The sequence below is a fragment of the Callithrix jacchus genome, chromosome 15, assembly GCF_049354715.1.
Source record: "Callithrix jacchus isolate 240 chromosome 15, calJac240_pri, whole genome shotgun sequence".
Classification (NCBI taxonomy): domain Eukaryota; kingdom Metazoa; phylum Chordata; class Mammalia; order Primates; family Cebidae; genus Callithrix; species Callithrix jacchus.
The window spans coordinates 40682890-40703989 of record NC_133516.1 but is presented as its reverse complement, the minus strand read 5'-3'; the positions used below and the strand labels follow the sequence as shown (position 1 = coordinate 40703989).

Genomic DNA, 21100 nt, shown 5'->3' with positions numbered 1-21100 from the left:
TTAAAAACAGTTAAGTACATTATAAACATTGACAACAGTACATTTGAATGAAATGTTGTCTTCTTGGGGGATTATAAAATACAGAAAATTAGCAGTATAATATGTCTAAACAAACTTTTCTCCTCATAATGGGGAAAAATCATTCTCAAATAAAAAGACAGTTTTTAAAGAAGCATCAATTCTATAATAGAGCAGCCTGAGACAGGTTTGGAGACTTTAAGCTGTGTTACCTCTGAGACCTAAAGGAAGCAGAACATAAAATAAGCCTCTATCAATTTGAAGCAAACCTAATCTTCATGATCACGGTCGTGGTCTAAATCTATTAAAGGTATTCAAATTCACTGTCCTTGGTATTGCTGTGGATTGACCTGAATAGTGAGCCATAAAGTTGTATATTATAATTCTGGTTGGAAGATACTTGCTTAGGAAGTGAAACCGACAGCCAGTGTTTTGTGTCTGTCTCTAAGCAGACTAAGAGCCTATAGAAAATGACAGATGCATTTTTAGGGAAAGAAACCCATAATGTTTTCCTATTTAGTAGGTGACAGTATGTCCCAAGATAACACAAGTTTAAGGGGCCGGAACAAGTATGGTTATTAAAGGCTAGCAGTTTCTCAGTTCATCGAAATTGAATTTTTTCATAGGCTAGAGGACTGTGGAAATCTAGTGTAGAGTACTGAAATAAATTAGCATATTAAGTGAATTTATATATTCAGGCTTCTGAGCACTTTGACTTTAAGGAAAAAATTTTATTAGTTCTTGAAAGAAAAAGACAATTCTTAAATTCTATGTCTGATCTTCCTGTTAAAAAGGGTGCATATGATAAATTACATCATTTTGATGATTATCCAAAGAAGTAGTCATTAAATTGATGGGACTCTTTCTGTCCTCTCTCCTCTATTTTTTCAGAATTACTGATTTAGGGAACATCAAACGAAGATTATATTTATCAACGGTCCATAAGGAACTATCCTCAACTCCTCTTCATGCAAAAATTCCACTCTTCATGATCAAACGTAAGATTGTAAGTATCATATGAATGTTGCCTAAATTATTAAATTCAATTCAGCAAATATTAATTATGGGCTGACTCCATATGTGAGACACTTTGTTAAATACCATGGTGGTATTAAAAAATGAATAAAATCCACAGCCTTCCTTCCCCTCTCTTGAAAGACCTTAACATTTAAGTGAAATAACATAATTATTTGAACACCTATAAAATCACCTAAACTGTGGTACAAAGCACAGTGGAGAGAGAAAGTGCTATTGGTACTATGAAAGGGGAAGGAATCCATCTGACTGGGGATGGGGGAAGGCTTTCTGAAGGAGATAGCACTTAGAGTGGACTTTGGAGGACTCTAAGATTTCAACAGGGAGAGAAAGGAAGCCAAGCATTCCAGCCGATGCAACAGCATGGGCAGAAGCATGGAGGCTGCAAAGAGGTAACCTCCCGAGAACAGCAAACAATTAATCATGGTTGCCAGGTTGATAGAGAGCCCTAAGGAAACATTGAGCTTACAGTACAAGAGCTTGATACAGGTTCAGAGATTGTAAGTATGTTGTGTAACTTCTGAAGGGCCTGATTTTCCTGACAAATCTTTGTCAAACTTTGATCATTCCAGCACTACTCTCAGTACCCTGTTTATGTACTACCCATTCTGAAATGCACTTGATACTTTCCTTTAAATCAGCTCTTTTTTTTCTCTTAAATTTATTTTTAAAAGAAAACTTTATATTAGTTTTGTAAATAGAAAACCAATGTAATTTTCCAAAAATACAACATAAAAATAAACATACTGAAAACAAATAATATTTTAAAGTATAACTGGGAATTGTTTCTTGTGTAAGGTTCTATCCTGAGTGCTGCTGTTTGTTAAAAAGAGTTTATCAAGGATTAGATACATGTTTGAGCATTCTCCCTGTCACAGTTAGGACTGAAGGAAAACTGATAAGGGGACATTTTTATTCCGGGATCCAGAGTTATTTAATGCCACACCCATATACCATCTAAAATCATTTCACAAATGGTATATGTTCCACTCTTTGGGAACTACTATGGTAGAGAAAAGGAAGCCATTAAAGCTTTTGGGCTAGGAAAGGACCACACAGTCACTTCTGTGCTTCAGGAAGATTAATCTGATAGTAATATTTGCAATGATTTGGAGTGGGTAGAAATTGGAAGTGAGGAAGCTATTTGCAGTTATCTAGATTAGGGTTAGTTAGGACTGGTTGGGGGGCGGTGGAGAAATGGATGTGAAGCAACATCAGAAACTTATAGTCAGATGAGCTAAGACATGTGTGTAAACAGACCTTTTCCGTAGAGTGTGGTACATTCTGTGAGAGCAGGAATCAGAATGAACTACAGAGTAAAAGGAGAGTGGTCAGAGAAGGCCCTCTGAAGAAGTGAGTGCCTGAGCTTGACCTTGAAAAACAGGAAGCATTAACCAGTTGGAGAAGGGGAGAGGAGTGCTTCTGGAAGAAAAGCAGCATTAAAGGTAGCTGTGTGAAGTGAACAGACAAGCCAAGTGATCTGGTGTTGCTGAAGAGAACCAAGGAGGTTCCAACAAGGGAGAATAGTTGAGAATGGAAGGTATTTAGAGAGCATGGTAATCATAAGTAACTTCAATAAGAAGTTCTGGTGTATTAGGAAAGAGACAGGGCCATGACTAAGAGAGTGGAAAATGCCAGCATTGAGTGCCTACTGACCATTTCTTTCAGTAGGCAGATCCACTGGGCTTGCCGTTCTTGTAGACATAAGAAAGAATGGGAATTAAACATAAATTTGGAGATTGGCAGCCCTGTAACAAAAATGAGCTGGATTATGGGATAAATGGATGGTTTCTGTTTACAGTAGAAGTTTTAAAAATTTGTTTAGTATTAAATATCCATAAATGCTTGAACATTAAATGGGAATACTCCAGTTATTGGAGTTAAACCATTTAAGACATTTAGGGAAACCTTACAAATAAAATTGTATTCATCCTTTTGTGTTTAGTTATTGATTTCCTTATTCATGTAAGATTGTTCAGAGTTCAGTATTAGGTGGTTTCTAAGAGTTAAAGCCCATGTGAGACAAATACACTATTCAGTGTGTAGTTAATAAATCATATTTGTCACTACCTTGCTTTTGTGAGTTCAGTCATGCTTGTCAGTTAACTAACTCTGAAGTCTAGATATTTCATCAAAATCTGAGCATTACGTATGTGGCTATAACCCCCACACACACTGTACAAACATGGAAATCCAGTATTTGAAAATTAAATATTATCTATTATAAGTAAATCACACAAGTATCTTGATGAGATAGGAAGTGAACTTGACTGAAAGATCTTTCATATTTGATAACTGAGTTTTTCAGATGAATATGTGTTATGTGTTAACAGTGCTGGGTAGGTAATGACCTAAACAATTTAGTATTTAAACTATAAAGAAAGGAGCTATAATGTTACCTATACCATTGTTCCTAAACCATGGAACAATGTTTCCTAACCCTTTAAAATTCATCTGCCTTCCTTATGTTTCTACCCCTGGGATAGTGGCTCAATTGCGATTAAAAAAAAAAAACAAAGGAGAGGCCAGGTACAGTGGCTTACACCTGTAACCCCAGCACTTTGGGAGGCCAAGGCTGGCGGAGTTCAGGAGTTCAAGACCAGCCTAACCAACATGGAGAAACCCTGTCTCTCCTAAAAAATAAAAAATTAGCCAGGCATGGTGATGTATGCCTGTAATCTCAGCTGCTCAGGAGGCCGAGGCAGGAGAATCGCTTGAACTTGGGAGGCAGAGGTTGCAGTGAGCCAAGATCATACCATTGCTCTCCAGCCTGGGCAGCAGGAACAAAACTCTGTCTCAAAAAAAAAAAAAAATGTAGACAAGAAAGTTAATACGAAGAAATCATATTAGCGACTACTCTAGGTGACTTCAGCTCATGTTATGCTCAGTTTTAAACAGCAAAACCATCATAGCATATCTAGAACTTTCCTTCTGAATATGGATAAATCTAGAAAAAATTTGAAGCAATGCTAAACAATAAGAACCAGATAGGGCATTTGTTTCCATGGTGTTCTCCTCAGGCCCATATCCCAACCCAGTGAGATCATCAAGTCATAATTACTTGTAATATGTTCTAATTACTCTATATTTTATTACATATATAACATGTAAATAGTATATATAGGAGTTAAAAACATAGAATCTGGATTCTGACACTTACTAGTTTTGTGATCCTGTGCAAAGTTCCTGCTTCATTTTCTTCATCTATAAAATGCAGGTAATAGGAAGTGAGCATACCATTAAGGTTGTGGGGATTTGCATGAATTAATAAGCATAAAGCTCTTAGAATAGTGCCTGGCATAGAGTAAGCCCTAGATACGGATTGTAAGTTCTTTTTTTTTTTTTTTTTTTTTTTTGAGACGGAGTTTCGCTCTTGTTACCCAGGCTGGAGTGCAATGGCGCGATCTCGGCTCACCGCAACCTCCGCCTCCTGGGTTCAGGCAATTCTCCTGCCTCAGCCTCCTGAGTAGCTGGGATTACAGGCATGCGCCACCATGCCCGGCTAATTTTTTGTATTTTAGTAGAGACGGGGTTTCACCATGTTGACCAGACGGATTGTAAGTTCTATCTGATCTATAGATGCTCCTTCTTCCAGGAAACATACTATGATTTCCCCTCTTTGGATTAGATATTTTGGACATAGCTCATCATTGCTAATCATAACCCTCATAATATCTCTCCACCCTGCACTTTAACAATCTGTTTACTTGTCTTTTTTTCCCAGTAGATTATAAGAATATTATCTCCAGTCCCTATCAGTGCATGGCATATAGTAAGCGCTCAATAAATGTTTACAGAACAAATTGGCAAGTCTTAATGTATCTCCTGACATAGGAGAAAAAATAATGTGTTTATCATGGCCAAATTATATAAAAATTTTAAATATGCTTGGTGATTCCACAAATGCCCAGGAATATTCAAATATTAAGAAATTTGGTTTGAAAACTTGCTTTTATTCCTCCTAATCCAAGAGGTGCTTGGCAACAGAGGTCTTTCCTTTCCACTACTACTGTACTCTATTCCCAGTGAGCCCTTATTTAATTAAAGCTGACTTGTGTTTTAATGGAAATTTCCAGAAAGCAGCAAGGTGGCAGAGAGCATCTCACCCATTCAAGATGCCATCTCTAGAGGCCTTCCTGGTGTTGATATTGTATTGACCCCAGTTTTCTGTTTTTGCCAAAGCACTTGTCGCTTCTTTCTACCCCTTAGGAACTAGTGGATATTTTGTTGGCAGACCCCAAAACAGCATTCTAAAAGCATTTCAGCTAGCATTTATAAATTGGGAAATTTTATGTAAAATTCCTAATTTCAGACCTCCCCTGAAAAAAGTCAGATTTCTCAATATTGAACCTGCTTTATCGCATACAAGCACTTGGTGGGAGCTAAGTAGTAATGTCACATTTCTAAGAAGCTGTAAGCTCTCCTGTGAAGTTGAATCCTCTTTATTCATAAGGTATGCAAGTGGACTCAGACCCTTCTTGCTTCACCCATTTCAGTTTTCTGCCAGGGCCCTCTCGGTGTTCATCAGGAACCCTTGATTTACAGGATAATTGCCAAATGGTCCACTTCGCCTTGGTTTTTTTAGCTAAAGCCTTTAGGTAGCCCAAGGCTGCAAATAAAGTTAATATTCTTCTAGCCACACCAATATGAATATTTATGTATAAGCCATTTTATAAAACTGTCTTTAAGTGTTTAACCTTTCTAATAAAACATTTTATATTGCATGTTATTTTTAGCTGTGAGGAGTCACTTTAACATGTAAGTTATAACAATTTATGCTTTTAACTTGGGTTTTCAATGGCAAAATCAGTTTTAAAAATTAAAAACTATCAGATTAAATAGTAGAAGTACCCATTTAGTTGAGACTCACTGGAATCAATCTTACTACTATAATGTAATTTCAATTAGTTGATGCTGGTATCAGATGAACATCAGTGTCTCGTTACCAAAGTATGTATTAATGTACAGTAAATTTAATTCCATTTGAACAGGAAGTTCAATTATGAGATATCATTCAGCATAAATCATTCATTGGAGATATAACAAAGTGATATGATAAATTACAATGCCAAAATCTTTTAGTAACCTCTAGAATTCAGATACCCAGTGTTTGTCATTTAAATGGATAAAATTACTCTTTAGGAGCTGTTCCATCTTGAACCACAACTCTAAAGGAATATTTTATAGCTTTTATTACAAACTAGAAGTCTAGTATAATGTTTTTAAAGCTTCCCTTCATAGATCATTTTTCCCATAGAGCCAATGATTTGGAAGTTTGAGGTTTTTAATAGTGTTTAATTTCTTGAGTGTCATTGAATGAGAAGGGAATGGAGGATGCAGATTTATTCAGACGAAAGGTCATTTAGAGATGCATACAAGAAACAATTAGAGAATGTCTCTTAATATTATCGTTCTTAATGTTATCATTCTAACCTAGAATCCATTGTTATGTTAATGGCACTTGCTTAAGAGTTTTTAAATGTTTTCATCTCATTTATGTGAATATTATTATTTTTTCTTCACCCACTCTATTGCCCAGGGTGGAATGCAGTGGCACAATCTCAGCTCACTGCAACCTCTGCCTCCCAGGTTCAAATAATTCTCCTGCCTCAGCCTCCTGAGCCTCTGGGACTATAGGGGCCCGCCACCATACTTGGCTTATTTTTGTATTTTTAGTAGAGACAGGGTTTCACCATGTTGGCCAGGCTGGACTCAAACTCCTGACCTCAAGTGATCTGCCTGCCTCAGCCTCCCCAAGTGCTGGGATTATAAGCATGAGCCACTGTGCCTAGTCTGATTATTATTTTCAAATATATTTTTTCTTTCCCTACTTACCTCTCAGTCTAATATGGGTATTGAAGAAATTTGGTGAAAGGAGAACTGTCTTATACCTTCCGCTGGTCCTGAATGATTCAGTAGGCACAATTAATTCAAAATAAGTTTATTCTGTAAAACACGTGATTATTTAGCCTTAGGGTCACCCCATTTTTGAAATGCTTAAATTGGCAGGATGCTGTTGGGATTAACATGTGGCCTCTGGAGCTAGATTCTAGGGGTTCAGATTCTTGTTCTGTTACTTCCTGACTGCAGGCCCTTGAGCAAATCAGTTGATCTCTCTGTTTCAGTTTCCTCAACAGTTAGACAGTGCAATAATAGAACCTGCTTAATAGACACCAGCTGTTAGGGTTAAGTAGGTTGTGACTTAAAACAGTGCCATAGTTATAGTATGTGCTCAGTCTATGTTAGTTGATGTTATTATTTTACTATTTTCCATTGACATGAAGCCATATTTATTAACCAGTAAATACAGTGTCATCATAAACCTCTGAACTTACAGTTTATTTTAATTAACAAATATTGATTGAGTTCCTGCTGTTGGCCAAGGTCTGTGCCAGATGATAGGAATCCAAAGGTGAATTGGACATGGTCTTTCTCCTTGAGGAGATTATAATATGGCAGAAAAGGCAAACATGTAAATAATTACTGATAATGGGCTATGGTAAACACCAAACTAGTCTTATAAGTGCTAATAGAGGAAAATATCAGACTTTTCTAGCCAAGTTGGGGATGATTGTAAGTAAAGTAATTTTCTCTTGGAGCAATATTTAAAACTCTTTTAGGAAAGACAACATCTAGAAATTCAACAATGCAGTAGTCACAATGTCCAGTATATAATAAAAATAAAATTTCTAGATATACAAAGTGGGAAAACTTCATAACCAGGAGAAAAAATAATAAGTGACTAGAAATAGACCTAGACATGACAAAGATTAATAGGATGAGGAGACAAGGGTTTTAAAATAACTGTTATAAATAAAGTAAAGGGTTTAAAGAAAATATACACATAATGAGAAAACAAGGGGGAACATAAATAGAGAAATAAAAGCTATAAAAATAAAATGTAGAATCTATAAAGATATCAGATAATTCAACAAGAAAAAAACAAATAACCCCATTAAAAAGTGAGTCATGGGTATGAACAGACAATTCTCAAAAGAAGACATGCAAGTGGCCAACAAAAATATGAAAAAAAAAATGCTCCACATCAATAATCATCAAATAAATGCCAATTAAAACCACAGTGAGATACCATCACACATGAGTCAGAATAATTATTTTTAAAAAGTCAAAAAACAACAGGTGTTGGTGAAGTTATGGAGAAATCAGAATGCTTATACACTGTTGTTGGGAATATAAATTAGCACAACCTCTATGGAAAACAGTATAGACATTTCTCAAAGAACTAAAAATAGAGCTTCCATTTGGCCCAGCAATCCCACTAGTGGATGTCTACCCAAAGGAAAAGAAATCCTCATATGTGAAAAAGAGACCTGCCCTCATATGTTTATTACAGAACTATTAACAATAGCAAAGACATGGAATCAACCTAAGTGTCCACCAGCAGATGTCTGGGTAAAGAAAATGTGGTATGTATACCATGAAATACGGCACAGCCATTAAAAAAAGAATGAAATCATGTATCTTGCAGCAACATGATGGAGCTGAAGGCCATTATCCTAAGCAAAATTACAGAAAATCAAATACCTCATGTTCTTACTCATAAATGGGAGCCAAACAATGGATACGCATGTACATATAGAGGGAAGCAATAGGCACTGGCTACTTTAAAAGTCAGGCAATATATCCATTAACAAATCTAGACATGTACTGCTTAATCTATAATTTTAAAACTTTTTAAAAAGAAATTAGCATTCTAGAACTGAAAAAAATACAATATCTGAAATAAAAGACTCACTGGATTGGTATAACACCAGGTTAAACACTGGGGAATATCAGTAAAACTGAAGTCAGAAATACTCAGCAAAACAAGAATAAACTACCAATATACACAACACTGATGAGCCTTAAATATTATGATAAGTGAAAGACCCCATTTACTGTGATTCCATTTATATAAAATTATAGAACACAATCTAAGGTGCAAGAAATCAGTGTTGCCCCTACGAGGGGTGAGTTCTGGGATTATTTGGGAAGCTGCACAGGATCTGTCTGGGGTGATTGAAACATCCTGTATCTTGATGGGATGTGGTATTCAGGTGTATGATATGGTCATAACTAATTGAATTATATCCTTAACTTCTGTGCATTTCATAGTATGAAAGCCTAAAAGATTTTGTGGTTGACATTTATTGAGCATGAATGATATACCAGGCACTATTGTAAGTGCTTGTAGGTGCTTAAACATTTAATCCAAACAACTCTGTGAGGAATGTACATTATTATCACCATTTTATAAATGAGGAAAAGGAAGCTAAGAGAAGTTCAGTAACTGGGAACATTATATAACTAGTAAGTGGTGAGGCTGATATCCAAGTCCAGACAGTCTGGCTCCAGAGCCCAAACTCCTGCATCCCTGGGAAGAATATATTTCAAAGGAGCTGCCACTATGGTTTAACTAGAAGCAGTTGCCAGATGGATTAAAAATAGACTGTGTGACTTGATAATTAAAATAATGTCCAGTTCAAAATTGTTAAAAGTGAACGACTTCAGAATAATGAAGTTTAGTCTCAGGATGTAGCCCTATGAGTGGATTTGGAATAGATATTTAAAGGAAAGAGAGTTAAAAGACCATTAGGATGTTGAACAGAATGTTAGAAGATGAGATGAACCTGGCTCCACCTTTGTTCAGGAGTGTGAATAGAGGATGGTGTGGTTGCATCTGTAGGTGTGACAGGAATGACCAGGGAATGATTTGACTGAAGCTAAAACAGTAGTAGAGCCTGTCTTTGCAATGCCTTGGGCTTCAAAAATGATAAAATTCCAAGTCAGAAACACAAACCCTCTCCTACTACCTCCCAGCCCCTGGGCCTCAACATAGAGGGCTATAGAAGTACAAATGAATTCCATAAGTGAGCTTCTACTCCAGAGTTGAAGGAGAAGTAATATCTCAGAGAAAAGCTAGGTTTCATTGACAGAAAATGCAGAGAATGTAAGTACTTTTCATAAGAATTTTAGTGGGCACAGTGAAAAGGTGCCTTGAGGATGGAACTGTGATTTTAAAAAGAGTTTGTTCCATGTTGGTAGCAATTGGGAGGTACACATGGATTGCTGAACAGGTATTGTAACAATACCTCTACAAGAAACTTGCCCTTTCTTGGTTCAGCCAAGAGCAAGCTCTGGCAGCTCTGGCAGCCCCAGCTTTTCTTCCTCTCCTCCCTCTCTCCACAGAAGGACTTGTCATGATTTGCTTTTCCTTGGGAAATTGTTTTTAATACATTAGTAATAGGTAATTGCTTCTTCTAACCTTGTGAATATAAAATTACAATTTCAATCTCTGCTTACACCACTTATAAAAAATAATGTAGTGATAGAGATGAAGGTCATTGTAAGCTGATTTTCTATTGAGAAATTATAACTAAAGTGAACAATTTTATTGATTGATTGATTGATTGAGACAGAGTCTCACTCTGTCACCCAGGCTGGAGTGTAGTGGTGTGATACTGGCTCACTGCAGCCCAGCATCCGCCTCCCATGTTCAAGCGATTCTCTTGCCTCAGCCTTATGAATAGCTGGGACTACAGGTGCATACCACCATGCCTGGCAAATTTTTGTAGAGATGGAGTTTCACCATATTGGCCAGGCTGGTCTTGAACTCCACACCTCGTGATTCACCCACCTCGGCCTCCCAAAGTGCTGGGATTACAGGCATGAGCCAGCACGGCTGGCCTGAAGAATTATTTTTAAAGGTACAAGAATAAATATAAGACCCTGGTTTCTGTATACCATTATGGAAATGAGAAAACAGAATGAGGTTCTAAAACTCTGGGAAGAGATGTGCTTTAAGATTGCCAGGGTATGAAATTGTGGTTTCTTGTTTGTCATTTCCTTTTGGAAGGACAGTGCTAGCTAGAACTGTACACTGTTAGTAACACAAGCTTTTTCTGTACTGACAACTATAACTAATTTATTAGTTATAAATTAGTTATAGAGATCTCTTCTATAGTAATAGCAGACAGTAGGAGCATAAGGAATCAAAAATATGCTCCCAAGGATTTATTATTTCATGCACTAGAATGTGTCGGGTGTGTGTGTGTGCTCAGAGAATATGCACTCCTTTCAACAGTATAATAAAGCCATATTCCAACCATGAGTTGGTAAAAACTAGAAATTCGTGCTTTGAATCATTCTGTCACCCTTTGCTAGTCACCTCCTTTATGCAAAATTTCATACTGGAAATAAAGAGCATAAACTCACTTATTAATCCAAGCAACATGCTAAATAGAACTGTCTTTTCTCTATCAGATTTCTGTCTTTCTGGTACATACTTCTTAAGGACTAATAACTATGGACATTTTAGATTGAATTATTTCCTGCTGGACTAGAGTTGTACATAGGAATATGGTAATTAGAGATCAAGAAAAATGTCTAAAAGGGATTTTTAAGAGTGAATATCATCAAGAATAGTGAAAATAGTATTTCATAAAGTTCAGCTATAATTCAGATAATCCACCTGTTGGTAGTAGAGAGTTTATACACTTTGCTAATACTTCAGAAAATACATCACAGCATTTATATGAACAATGAGTTATTTGTTGAAGCATATAAAATTGGAAGCTTTATCAATATCTACTAAATCAAAAAATAATTTCTGTTTCCTCTAGCCAAGGGCGATTTGTGAAAGTTATTTCCATCTTTTTTAGAAACCACCCCCATCTGTATTCCCAAGAAATTGATTCCATTAAATAAAGTTATCAATTTCCAGGCATTTTTTGTTGGATGATTATAAAATGAAAGATTGAGTGTATGTGTATAGGCATGCACACATACACTCAGTGTCCACACTCAGCACACATAAACGCACATCTCCATGTGTTCATAGACACACACATAAGCATACCCTTATTTGTTTAGTACATTCCATGAAACATGAGTCCAGGTTGACAACTAAAAGGAGCATGACCATGATGGATAAGAAAAATGTATAGTGGGTAAGCATCTGGTTTTTTAGGACTCAGAGTTTTAAGGAGGTTGGAATTGACTCCCAAGCAGAGCTGGCAGTGTAGCCAGCTGGAGTTTGTCTAAGTGGGTAATAAAGGGGCAGGACCCTGAGAAGAAGTGCCCAGCATGTCATGTCCATGACACTCTGGCCCTGGAAAATCTATTTGTTGTTCAAAACCAAACTCAGATGTCACCTCCAAGTCTTTCCTAGATGGGAAGCCTTAGGGTCAAAGAAAATAAAGCAGATAATTTTAAAAAGCAATGATTAATGCTAAAAATATGTTTAAAGTTATATAAGGAAGAAAATGGTAATCTATGTGAAAAGACCAAATCTACATTTGATTGATGTACCTGAAAGTGATGGAGAGAATGGAACCAAGTTGGAAAACACTCTTCAGAATATTAGCCAGGAGTACTTCCCCAACCTAGCAAGGCAGTCCAACATTCAAATTTAGGAAATAGAGAAAACACCACAAAGATGTCTCAAGAAGAGCATCCTCAAGACACATAATTGTCAGATTCATCAAGGTTGAAATGAAGAAAAAAATGTTGACGTGCAGCCAGAGAGAAAGGTCAGCTTACCAACAAACAGAAGCTCACCTGAATAACAGCAGATCTCTCTGCAGAAATCCTACAATCCAGAAGAGAGTGGGGGCCAACATTCAACATTCTTAAAGGAAAGAATTTTCAACCCAGAATTTCCTATCCAGCCAGACTGAGCTTCGTAAGTGAAGGAGAAATAAAATCCTTTACAGACAAGCAAATGCTGAGAGATTCTGTCTCCACCAGGCCAGCCTTACAAGAGCTCCTGAAGGAAGCACTAAACATGGAAAGGAACAACTGGTACCAGCCACTGCAAAACATGCCAAATTGTAAAGACCATCAACACTAGGAAGAAACTGCATAAACTAATGGGCAAAATAACCAGATAGCATCATAATAGCAGGATCAAATTCACACATAACAATATTAACCTTAAATGTAAATGGGCTAAATGCCCCAATTAAAAGACACTGACAAATTGGATAAAGCTTAAAGACCCATTGGTGTGCTGTATACAGGAGACATGTGAAGACACACTGAGGCTCAAACTAAAGAGATGGAGGAATATTTACCAAGCAAATGGAAAGCAAAAAAAAAAAAAAGCAGGGTTTGCATGCCTAGTCTCTGATAAAACAGACTTTAAACCAACAAAGTTCAAAAGAGACAAAGAAGGGCATTACATAATGGTAAAGGGATCAACGCAACAAGAAGATCTAACTATCCTAAATCTACATGCACCAAATACTGGAGCACCCAGATATGTAAAGCAAGTTCTTAGACATCTACAAAGACACTTAGACTCCCACAGAATAATAGTGGGAGACTTTAACATCCCACTGTCAATATTAGACAGATCAACCAAATAGAAAATTAACAAGAATGTCCAGGACTTGAACTCAGCTCTGGACCAAGCGGACCTAACAGACCTCTACAGAACCCTCTACCACAATCAACAGAATATACGTTCTTCTCAGCATTCCACCTCACACTTACTCTAAAACTGACCATATAATTGTAAGTAAAACACTACTTAGAAAATGCGAAAGAATGGAAATTATAATAGTCTCTCAGACAGCAGTGCAGTCAAATTAGAACTCAGGATTAAGAAACTAAATCAAAAACCACACAACTACATGGAAACTGATTAATGTGCTCCTAAATGACTATGGGGTAAATAACAAAATTACAGCAGAAATAAAGATTTTTTTGAAACCAATGAGAACAAAGACACAACATATCAGAATCTCTGGGACATATTTAAAGCAGTGTGAAGAGGGAAATTTATAGCACTAAATGCCCACAAGTGAAAGCAGAAAAGATCTAAAATTGATACCCTAACATCACAAAAGAACTAAAGAAGCAAGAGCAAATAAATTGGAAAGCAAGCAGAAGACAAAAAAATAACTAAAATCAGAGCAGAACTGAAGGAGATAGAGACACAAAATAACCCTTCAAAAAAATCAATGAATCCAGGAGCTGGTTTTCTGAAAGATCAAAAAAATACATAGACCACTACCCAGACTAACAAAGAAGAAAAGAGAGAAGAATCAAATAGATGCAATAAAAAATGATAAATGGGATATCACCACCAATTCCACAGAAATACAAACTACCATCAGAGAATACTACAAACACCTCTACACAAACTACAATATCTAGAAGAAATTGATAAATTCCTGGACAGAACTGGAAAAAAAAGAGCCAACATAGCCAAAACAATCCTAAGCAAAAAGGGCAAAGCTGGAGGCGTCATGCTACCTGACTTCAAATTATACTACAACACTACAGTAAAAAAACCAGCATGGTGCTGGTACCAAAACAGATCTATAGACCAATAGAACAGAACAGAGGCCTTAGAAATAACATCACACATCTACAACCATCTGATCTTTGAGAAACCTGACAAAAACACACAATGGGGAAAGGCTTCCCTATTTAATAAATGGTGTTGGGAAAACTGGCTAGCCGTGTGTGGAAAGCTGAAAATGGATCCCTTTTTTACAGCTTATACAAAAATTAACTCAAGATGGATTAAAGACTTAAACATAAGACCTAAAACCATAAAAACCCTAGAAGAAAACCGAGGCAATACCATTCAGGACATAGGCATGGGCAAAGACTTCATGACTAAAACAGCAAAAACAATAGCAACAAAAGCCAAAATAGACAAATGGGATCTAGATAAACTAAAGAGCTTCTGGATAGCAAAAGAAACTATCATCAGAGTGAACAGGTGACCTACAGAATGGGAGAAAATTTTTGCAATCTACCCTTCTGACAAAGGGCTAATATCCAGAATCTACAAAGAACTTAAACAGATTTACAAGAAAAAAACAAACAACCCTATGAAAAAGTGGGTAAAGGAATGAACAGACAATTCTCAAAAGAAGACATTTATTCAGCCAGCAAACATACGGGAAAAAGCTCATTATCACTGGTCATTAGATAAATGAAAATCAAAACCACAGTGAAATACTATCTCACGCCAGTTAGAATGGTGATCCTTAAAAAGTTAGAAAACAAAACAGATGCTGGAGAGGATGTGGAGAAATAGAAACACTTTTACACTGTTGGTGGAAGTATAAATTAGCTCAATCATTGTGGAAGACAGTGTGGCGATTCCTCAAGGATCTAGAACTAAAAATAGCATTTGACCCAGCAATCCCATTATTTTATATATACCCAAAGGATTATAAATCATTCTATTTTTTTTTTTTTTTTTTTTGAGACGGAGTTTCGCTCTCGTTACCCAGGCTGGAGTGCAATGGCGTGATCTCGGCTCACTGCAACCTCCGCCTCCTGGGTTCAGGCAATTCTCCTGCCTCAGCCTCCTGAGTAGCTGGGATTACAGGCACATGCCACCATGCCCAGCTAATTTTTTGTATTTTTAGTAGAGACGGGGTTTCACCATGTTGACCAGTATGGTCTCGATCTCTTGACCTCGTGATTCACCCGTCTCGGCCTCCCAAAGTGCTGGAATTACAGGCGTGAGCCACCGCGCCCAGCCCATAAATCATTCTATTATAAAGACACTCGCACACTTCTGTTTATTGGAGCACCAATCACAATAGCAAAGACGTGGAACCAACCCAAATACCCATCAATGATAGAAGGGATAAAGAAAATGTGGCACATATACACCATGGAATACTAGGCAGCCATAAAAAATGACGAGTTCATGTCCTTTGCAGGGACATGGATGAAGCTGGAAACCATTATTCTCAGCAAACTAACACAAGAGCAGAAAACCAAACACCACATGTTCTCATTCATAAGTGGCAGTTGAACAGTGAGAACACATGGACACAGGGTAGGGAACATCACACATTGAAGCCTGTCATGGGGCAGTGGGCGGGAGGCTAGGGAAGAGATAGCATTAGGAGAAATACCTAATGTAGATGATAGGTTTGTGGGTGCAGCCAACCACCATGGCACATGTATACCTATGTAACAAACCTGCATGTCTGCACATGTAACCCAGAACATAAAGTAAAATAAAAAATATATTTTTTTCAAAAATTATTTTTCTGACGTTTGTCGTACAGTCGTAAATATGTCTTCACTTCTTGCTGAATGGTTTTTTTGTTGTTATCTTTAACCATTTAGAAAAGTCACTTAATGAAATATTGAGAGGTCTAGTTGTTTAATGGGCAGAAATTAGTTCCTGCAAGAGTACTTTTAAAACTGGCAAATACTAGGCATAATTACAAATTCGATAGAAGAATCTATTTCTGTACAATAGGTTAATTGGTTATAAGTAGACAACACTGACCAAAGTTTAAACCCAGCCTCTAATATCATCCGTGCCTTTTTCAACAAATATGAGTGGGTAATTGTGATCAAATTAGTCCCCTTGAAGGAACACTTTACTACTTATCTGTGATTTTCTAGATGTAAGTGGTCTAATGCACCTGCAGTTGCCTTCCTGCTGGCATACTGCCTACAAAATAGAGTTGTTTCCAAAAGTTGTCATAGCCTTGTCTGATGATGAGAATTCTCTAGTCAGATGACCAATGAATAATTTAGAATTACAGTGATTTCTTTAGAAGGATCAAGTCTGTTTTTAAGCCAAAACAGAGATAAATTTACCTAAAGGGGAAAATTAGTTGGGGCCTATTAATCAAGATAACTGCCTCAACTCTCTGGATGTCTACATATACATGGCTTATTTATTTATGTGAAATGAAAGGTACTTACTCTTCTTTGCATCTCTCTATTTTAGTGGTGCAATTTATGCATTGATTTGGTGGCATTCACCAGTGAAATATTCAAGGGGGCAGTTTTCCAGTCATTGGATGGAATTGTTGTCTCAGCTAACTGCAAGCTACGGAAGATCTTCACCTTAAAATCAAAGCCTCAAGACACTGCTGATAAAGATGGTATGTTCAGGTTGCTATCAAGATTTTTTAATTCTCTGATGTATTTTTAAAATTAGCCATACCTTTGGGATAGTATGAATGTGTGGTAGCAATCTGATTTGATGTCTGCTAAAGTAAATTTGTTCACAGTCATGTTGATTTCTTTGTTCTAGATCAAATGTTTATTTTCACATAGCTGAATATCACAAAAATATATTAATCATCTTTTTGTGGTTGTTTTCATTTTTCTTTATGGTAACACTTGCTATCTGCCTTAGGCTCCTTAGTTGCAAACAACATAATCCTTCTTAGGTGGTTGAAAAAGAAAAGGAATTTATTTAAGGAAACTAAAGAGTTCATAGAATCTCCAGGATATTTAGAAAGTCAGCTTAGAGCCTGTAGTCAAGAAAATTACAGTCTCCTGCAAGACTTATCTAAGGACAACCCCATCCACTTGCCACCCCCCACCCACTGCCAGTACCTACTGCAACTATACAGAGACTCCATAAGTCACATCATAATGCTGGGCTACAGGTTCCGTAATTTCTGTTGCAGCAGCCCCTGAAAGTAGGATGTTTTCTTCCCTGCCACACTGATCAAAAGTAGATAAGGGTGTCTGTCTTCATGTTTGTCTCCACGGAAAATATTTTCTGTGGCTGTTTCTTTCTTTTTTTTTTTAATAGCATTTTAGGTTTTGGGGTACATGTGCAGAACATGCAAGATAGTTGCATAGGTACACACATGGCAGTGTGTTTTGCTGCCTTCCTCCCCTTCACCCACATTTGGCATTTCTCCCCAGGCTATCCCTCCCCAGCTCCCCACCACCACTGTCCCTCCCCTATTCCCCCCAATAGACCCCAGTGTGTAGTAGTCCCTTCCCTGTGTCCATATGTTCTTGTATTTCATCACCTGCCTATGAGTGAGAATATGCGGTATTTCATTTTCTGTTCCTGTCTCAATTTGCTGAGAATGATGTTCTCCAGATTCATCCATGTCCCTACAAAGGATACGAACTCATCATTTTTGATTGCTGCATAATATTCCATGGTGTATATGTGCCACATTTTCCCAGTCCAGTCTATCATCGATGGGCATTTTGGTTGATTCCAGGTCTTTGCCATTGTAAACAGTACTGCAATGAACATTCGTGTGCATGTGTCCTTATAGTAGAACGATTTATAGTCCTTTGGATATATACCCAGTAATGGGATTGCTGGGTCAAATGGAATTTCTATCTCTAAGGCCTTGAGGAATCACCACACTGTCTTCCACAATGGTTGAACTAATTTACACTCCCACCAACAGTGTAAAAGTGTTCCTATTTCTCCACATCCTCTCCAGCATCTGTTGTCTCCAAATTTTTTAATGATCGCCATTCTAACTGGCGTGATATGGTATCTCAGTATGGTTTTGATTTGCATCTCTCTAATGTGATGATGAGCATTTTTTCATATGTTTGTTCGCCTCATGTATGTCTTCTTTTGTAAAGTGTCTGTTCATATCCTCTGCCCATTTTTGAATGGGCTTGTTTGTTTTTTACCTGTAAATCTGTTTAAGTTCTTTGTAAATTCTGTATATCAGCCCTTTGTCAGACGGATAAACTGCAAAAATTTTTTCCCTGTTTAATCTGTTAGTTACCAATTCACTCTAGTGACTGTTTCTTTTGCCATGCAGAAGCTGTGGAGTTTGATTAGGTCCCATTTGTCTATTTTGGCTTTTATTGCCAATGCTTTTGGTGTTTTGGTCATGAAGTCCTTGCCTACTCCTATGTCCTGAATGGTTTTGCCTAGATTTTCCTTTAGGGTTTTTATGGTGCCAGGTCTTATGTTTAAGTCTTTAATCCATCTGGAGTTAATTTTAGTGTAAGATGTCAGGAAGGGGTCCAGTTTCTGCTTTCTGCACATGGCTAGCCAGTTTTCCCAACACCATTTATTTTTTTATTTTTTATTTTTTATTGCATTTTAGGTTTGGGGGTACATGTGCAGAACATGCAAGACAGTTGCATAGGTACACACATGGCAGTGTGTTTTGCTTCCTTTCTCCCCTTCACCCACATTTGGCATTTCTCCCCAGGCTATCCCTCCCCACCTCCCCCTCCCACTGGCCCTCCCCATTTCCCCCCGATAGACCCCAGTGTTTAGTACTCTTCTCTCTGTGTCCATGTGTTCTCATTTTTCATCACCCACCTATGAGTGAGAATATGTGGTGTTTCGTTTTCTGTTCTTGTGTCAGTTTGCTGAGGATGATGTTCTCCAGAGTCATCCATGTCCCTACAAACGACACAAACTCATCATTTCTGATTGCTGCATAATATTCCATGGTGTATATGTGCCACATTTTTCCAATCCAGTCTATCATCAATGGGCATTTGGGTTGATTCCAGGTCTTTGCTATTGTAAACAGTGCTGCAATGAACATTCGTGTACATGTGTCCTTATAGTAGAAAGACTTATAGTCTTTTGGATATATACCCAGTAATGGGATTGCTGGGTCAAATGGAATTTCTGTTTCTAAGGCCTTGAGGAATCGCCACACTGTCTTCCACAATGGTTGAACTAATATACACTCCCACCAACAGTGTAAAAGTGTTCCTTTTTCCCCACATCCTCTCCAGCATCTGTTGTCTCCAGATTTTTTAATGATCGCCATTCTAACTGGCGTGAGATGGTATCTCAATGTGGTTTTGATTTGCATCTCTCTGATGACCAGTGACGATGAGCATTTTTTCATATGATTGTTGGCCTCATATATGTCTTCTTTTGTAAAGTGTCTGTTCATATCCTTTGCCCACTTTTGAGTGGGCTTGTTTGTTTTTTCCTGTAAATCTGTTTGAGTTCTTTGTAAATTCTGGATATCAGCCCTTTGTCAGATGGGTAAACTGCAAAAATTTTTCCCATTCTGTTGGTTGCCAATCCACTCTATTGACTGTTTCTTTTGCCGTGCAGAAGCTGTGGAGTTTCATTAGGTCCCATTTGTCTATTTTGGCTTTTGTTGCCAATGCTTTTGGTGTTTTGTTCATGAAGTCCTTGCCTACTCCTATGTCCTGGATAGTTTTGCCTAGATTTCCTTCTAGGGTTTTTATTGTGCCAGGTCTTATGTTTAAGTCTTTAATCCATCTGGAGTTAATTTTAGTGTAAGATGTCAGGAAGGGGTCCAGTTTCTGCTTTCTGCACATGGCTAGCCAGTTTTCCCAACACCATTTGTTGAACAGGGAATCCTTTCCCCGTTGCTTGTTTTTGACAGGTTTATCAAAGATTGTATGGTTGTAGATATGTTGTGTTGCCTCTGTTGCCTCTGTTCTGTTCCATTGGTCTATATCTCTGTTTTGGTACCAGTACCATGCTGTTTTGATTACTGTAGCCTTGTAGTATAGTTTGAAATCCGGTAGTGTGATGCCCCCCGCTGTGTTCTTTTTGCTTAGAATTGACTTGGCTATGCGGGCTCTCTTTTGGTTCCATATGAAGTTCGTGGTGGTTTTCTCCAGTTCTGTGAAGAAAGTCAATGATAGCTTGATGGGGATAGCATTGATTCTGTAAATTACTTTGGGCAGTATAGCCATTTTTACGATATTAATTCTTCCTAACCATGAACATGGAATGTTTCTCCATCTGTTTGTGTCCTCTCTGACTTCGTTGAGCAGTGGTTTGTAGTTTTCCTTGAAGAGGTCCCTTACATTCCTTGTGAGTTGTATTCCAAGGTATTTTATTCTTTTTGTAGCAATTGTGAATGGCAGTTCGTTCTTGATTTGGCTTTCTTTAAGTCTGTTATTGGTGTAGAGGAAGGCTTGTGATTTTTGCACATAGATTTTATATCCTGAGACTTTGCTGAAGTTGCTTATCAGTTTCAGGAGTTTTTGGGCTGAGGCGATGGGGTCTTCTAGGTATACTAGAATGTCGTCTGCAAATAGAGACAATTTGGCTTCCTCCTTTCCTATTTGAATACCCTTTATTTCTTTTTCTTGCCTGATTGCTATGGCTAGAACTTCCAGTACTATATTGAATAAGAGTGGTGAAAGAGGGCATCCTTGTCTAGTGCCGGATTTCAAAGGGAATGCTTCCAGTTTTTGCCCATTCAGTATGATATTGGCTGTTGGTTTGTCATAAATAGCTTTTATTACTTTGAGATACGTTCCATCGATACCGAGATTGTTTAGGGTTTTTAGCATAAAGAGCTGTTGAATTTTGTCA

At 37.5% G+C, this 21100-nt stretch overlaps 1 protein-coding gene across 31 annotated transcripts in view; it reads left to right on the top strand.

Annotated features, from left to right (window-relative positions):
- Positions 1-21100, top strand: part of CFAP20DC (CFAP20 domain containing) — a 352305-nt gene that overhangs the window by 124024 nt on the left and 207181 nt on the right. For all 31 annotated transcript variants that reach the window (XR_004734664.3, XR_013527405.1, XR_013527404.1 and 28 more), the window contains 2 exons: positions 910-1024; positions 16778-16934. Coding sequence is in view for 25 of the 31 variants with exons in the window: in XM_035275961.3 (XP_035131852.2) it covers positions 910-1024; positions 16778-16934 (272 nt within the window). In the remaining 6 variants the exon portion in view is untranslated. The remainder of the gene's footprint in view (positions 1-909; positions 1025-16777; positions 16935-21100) is intronic.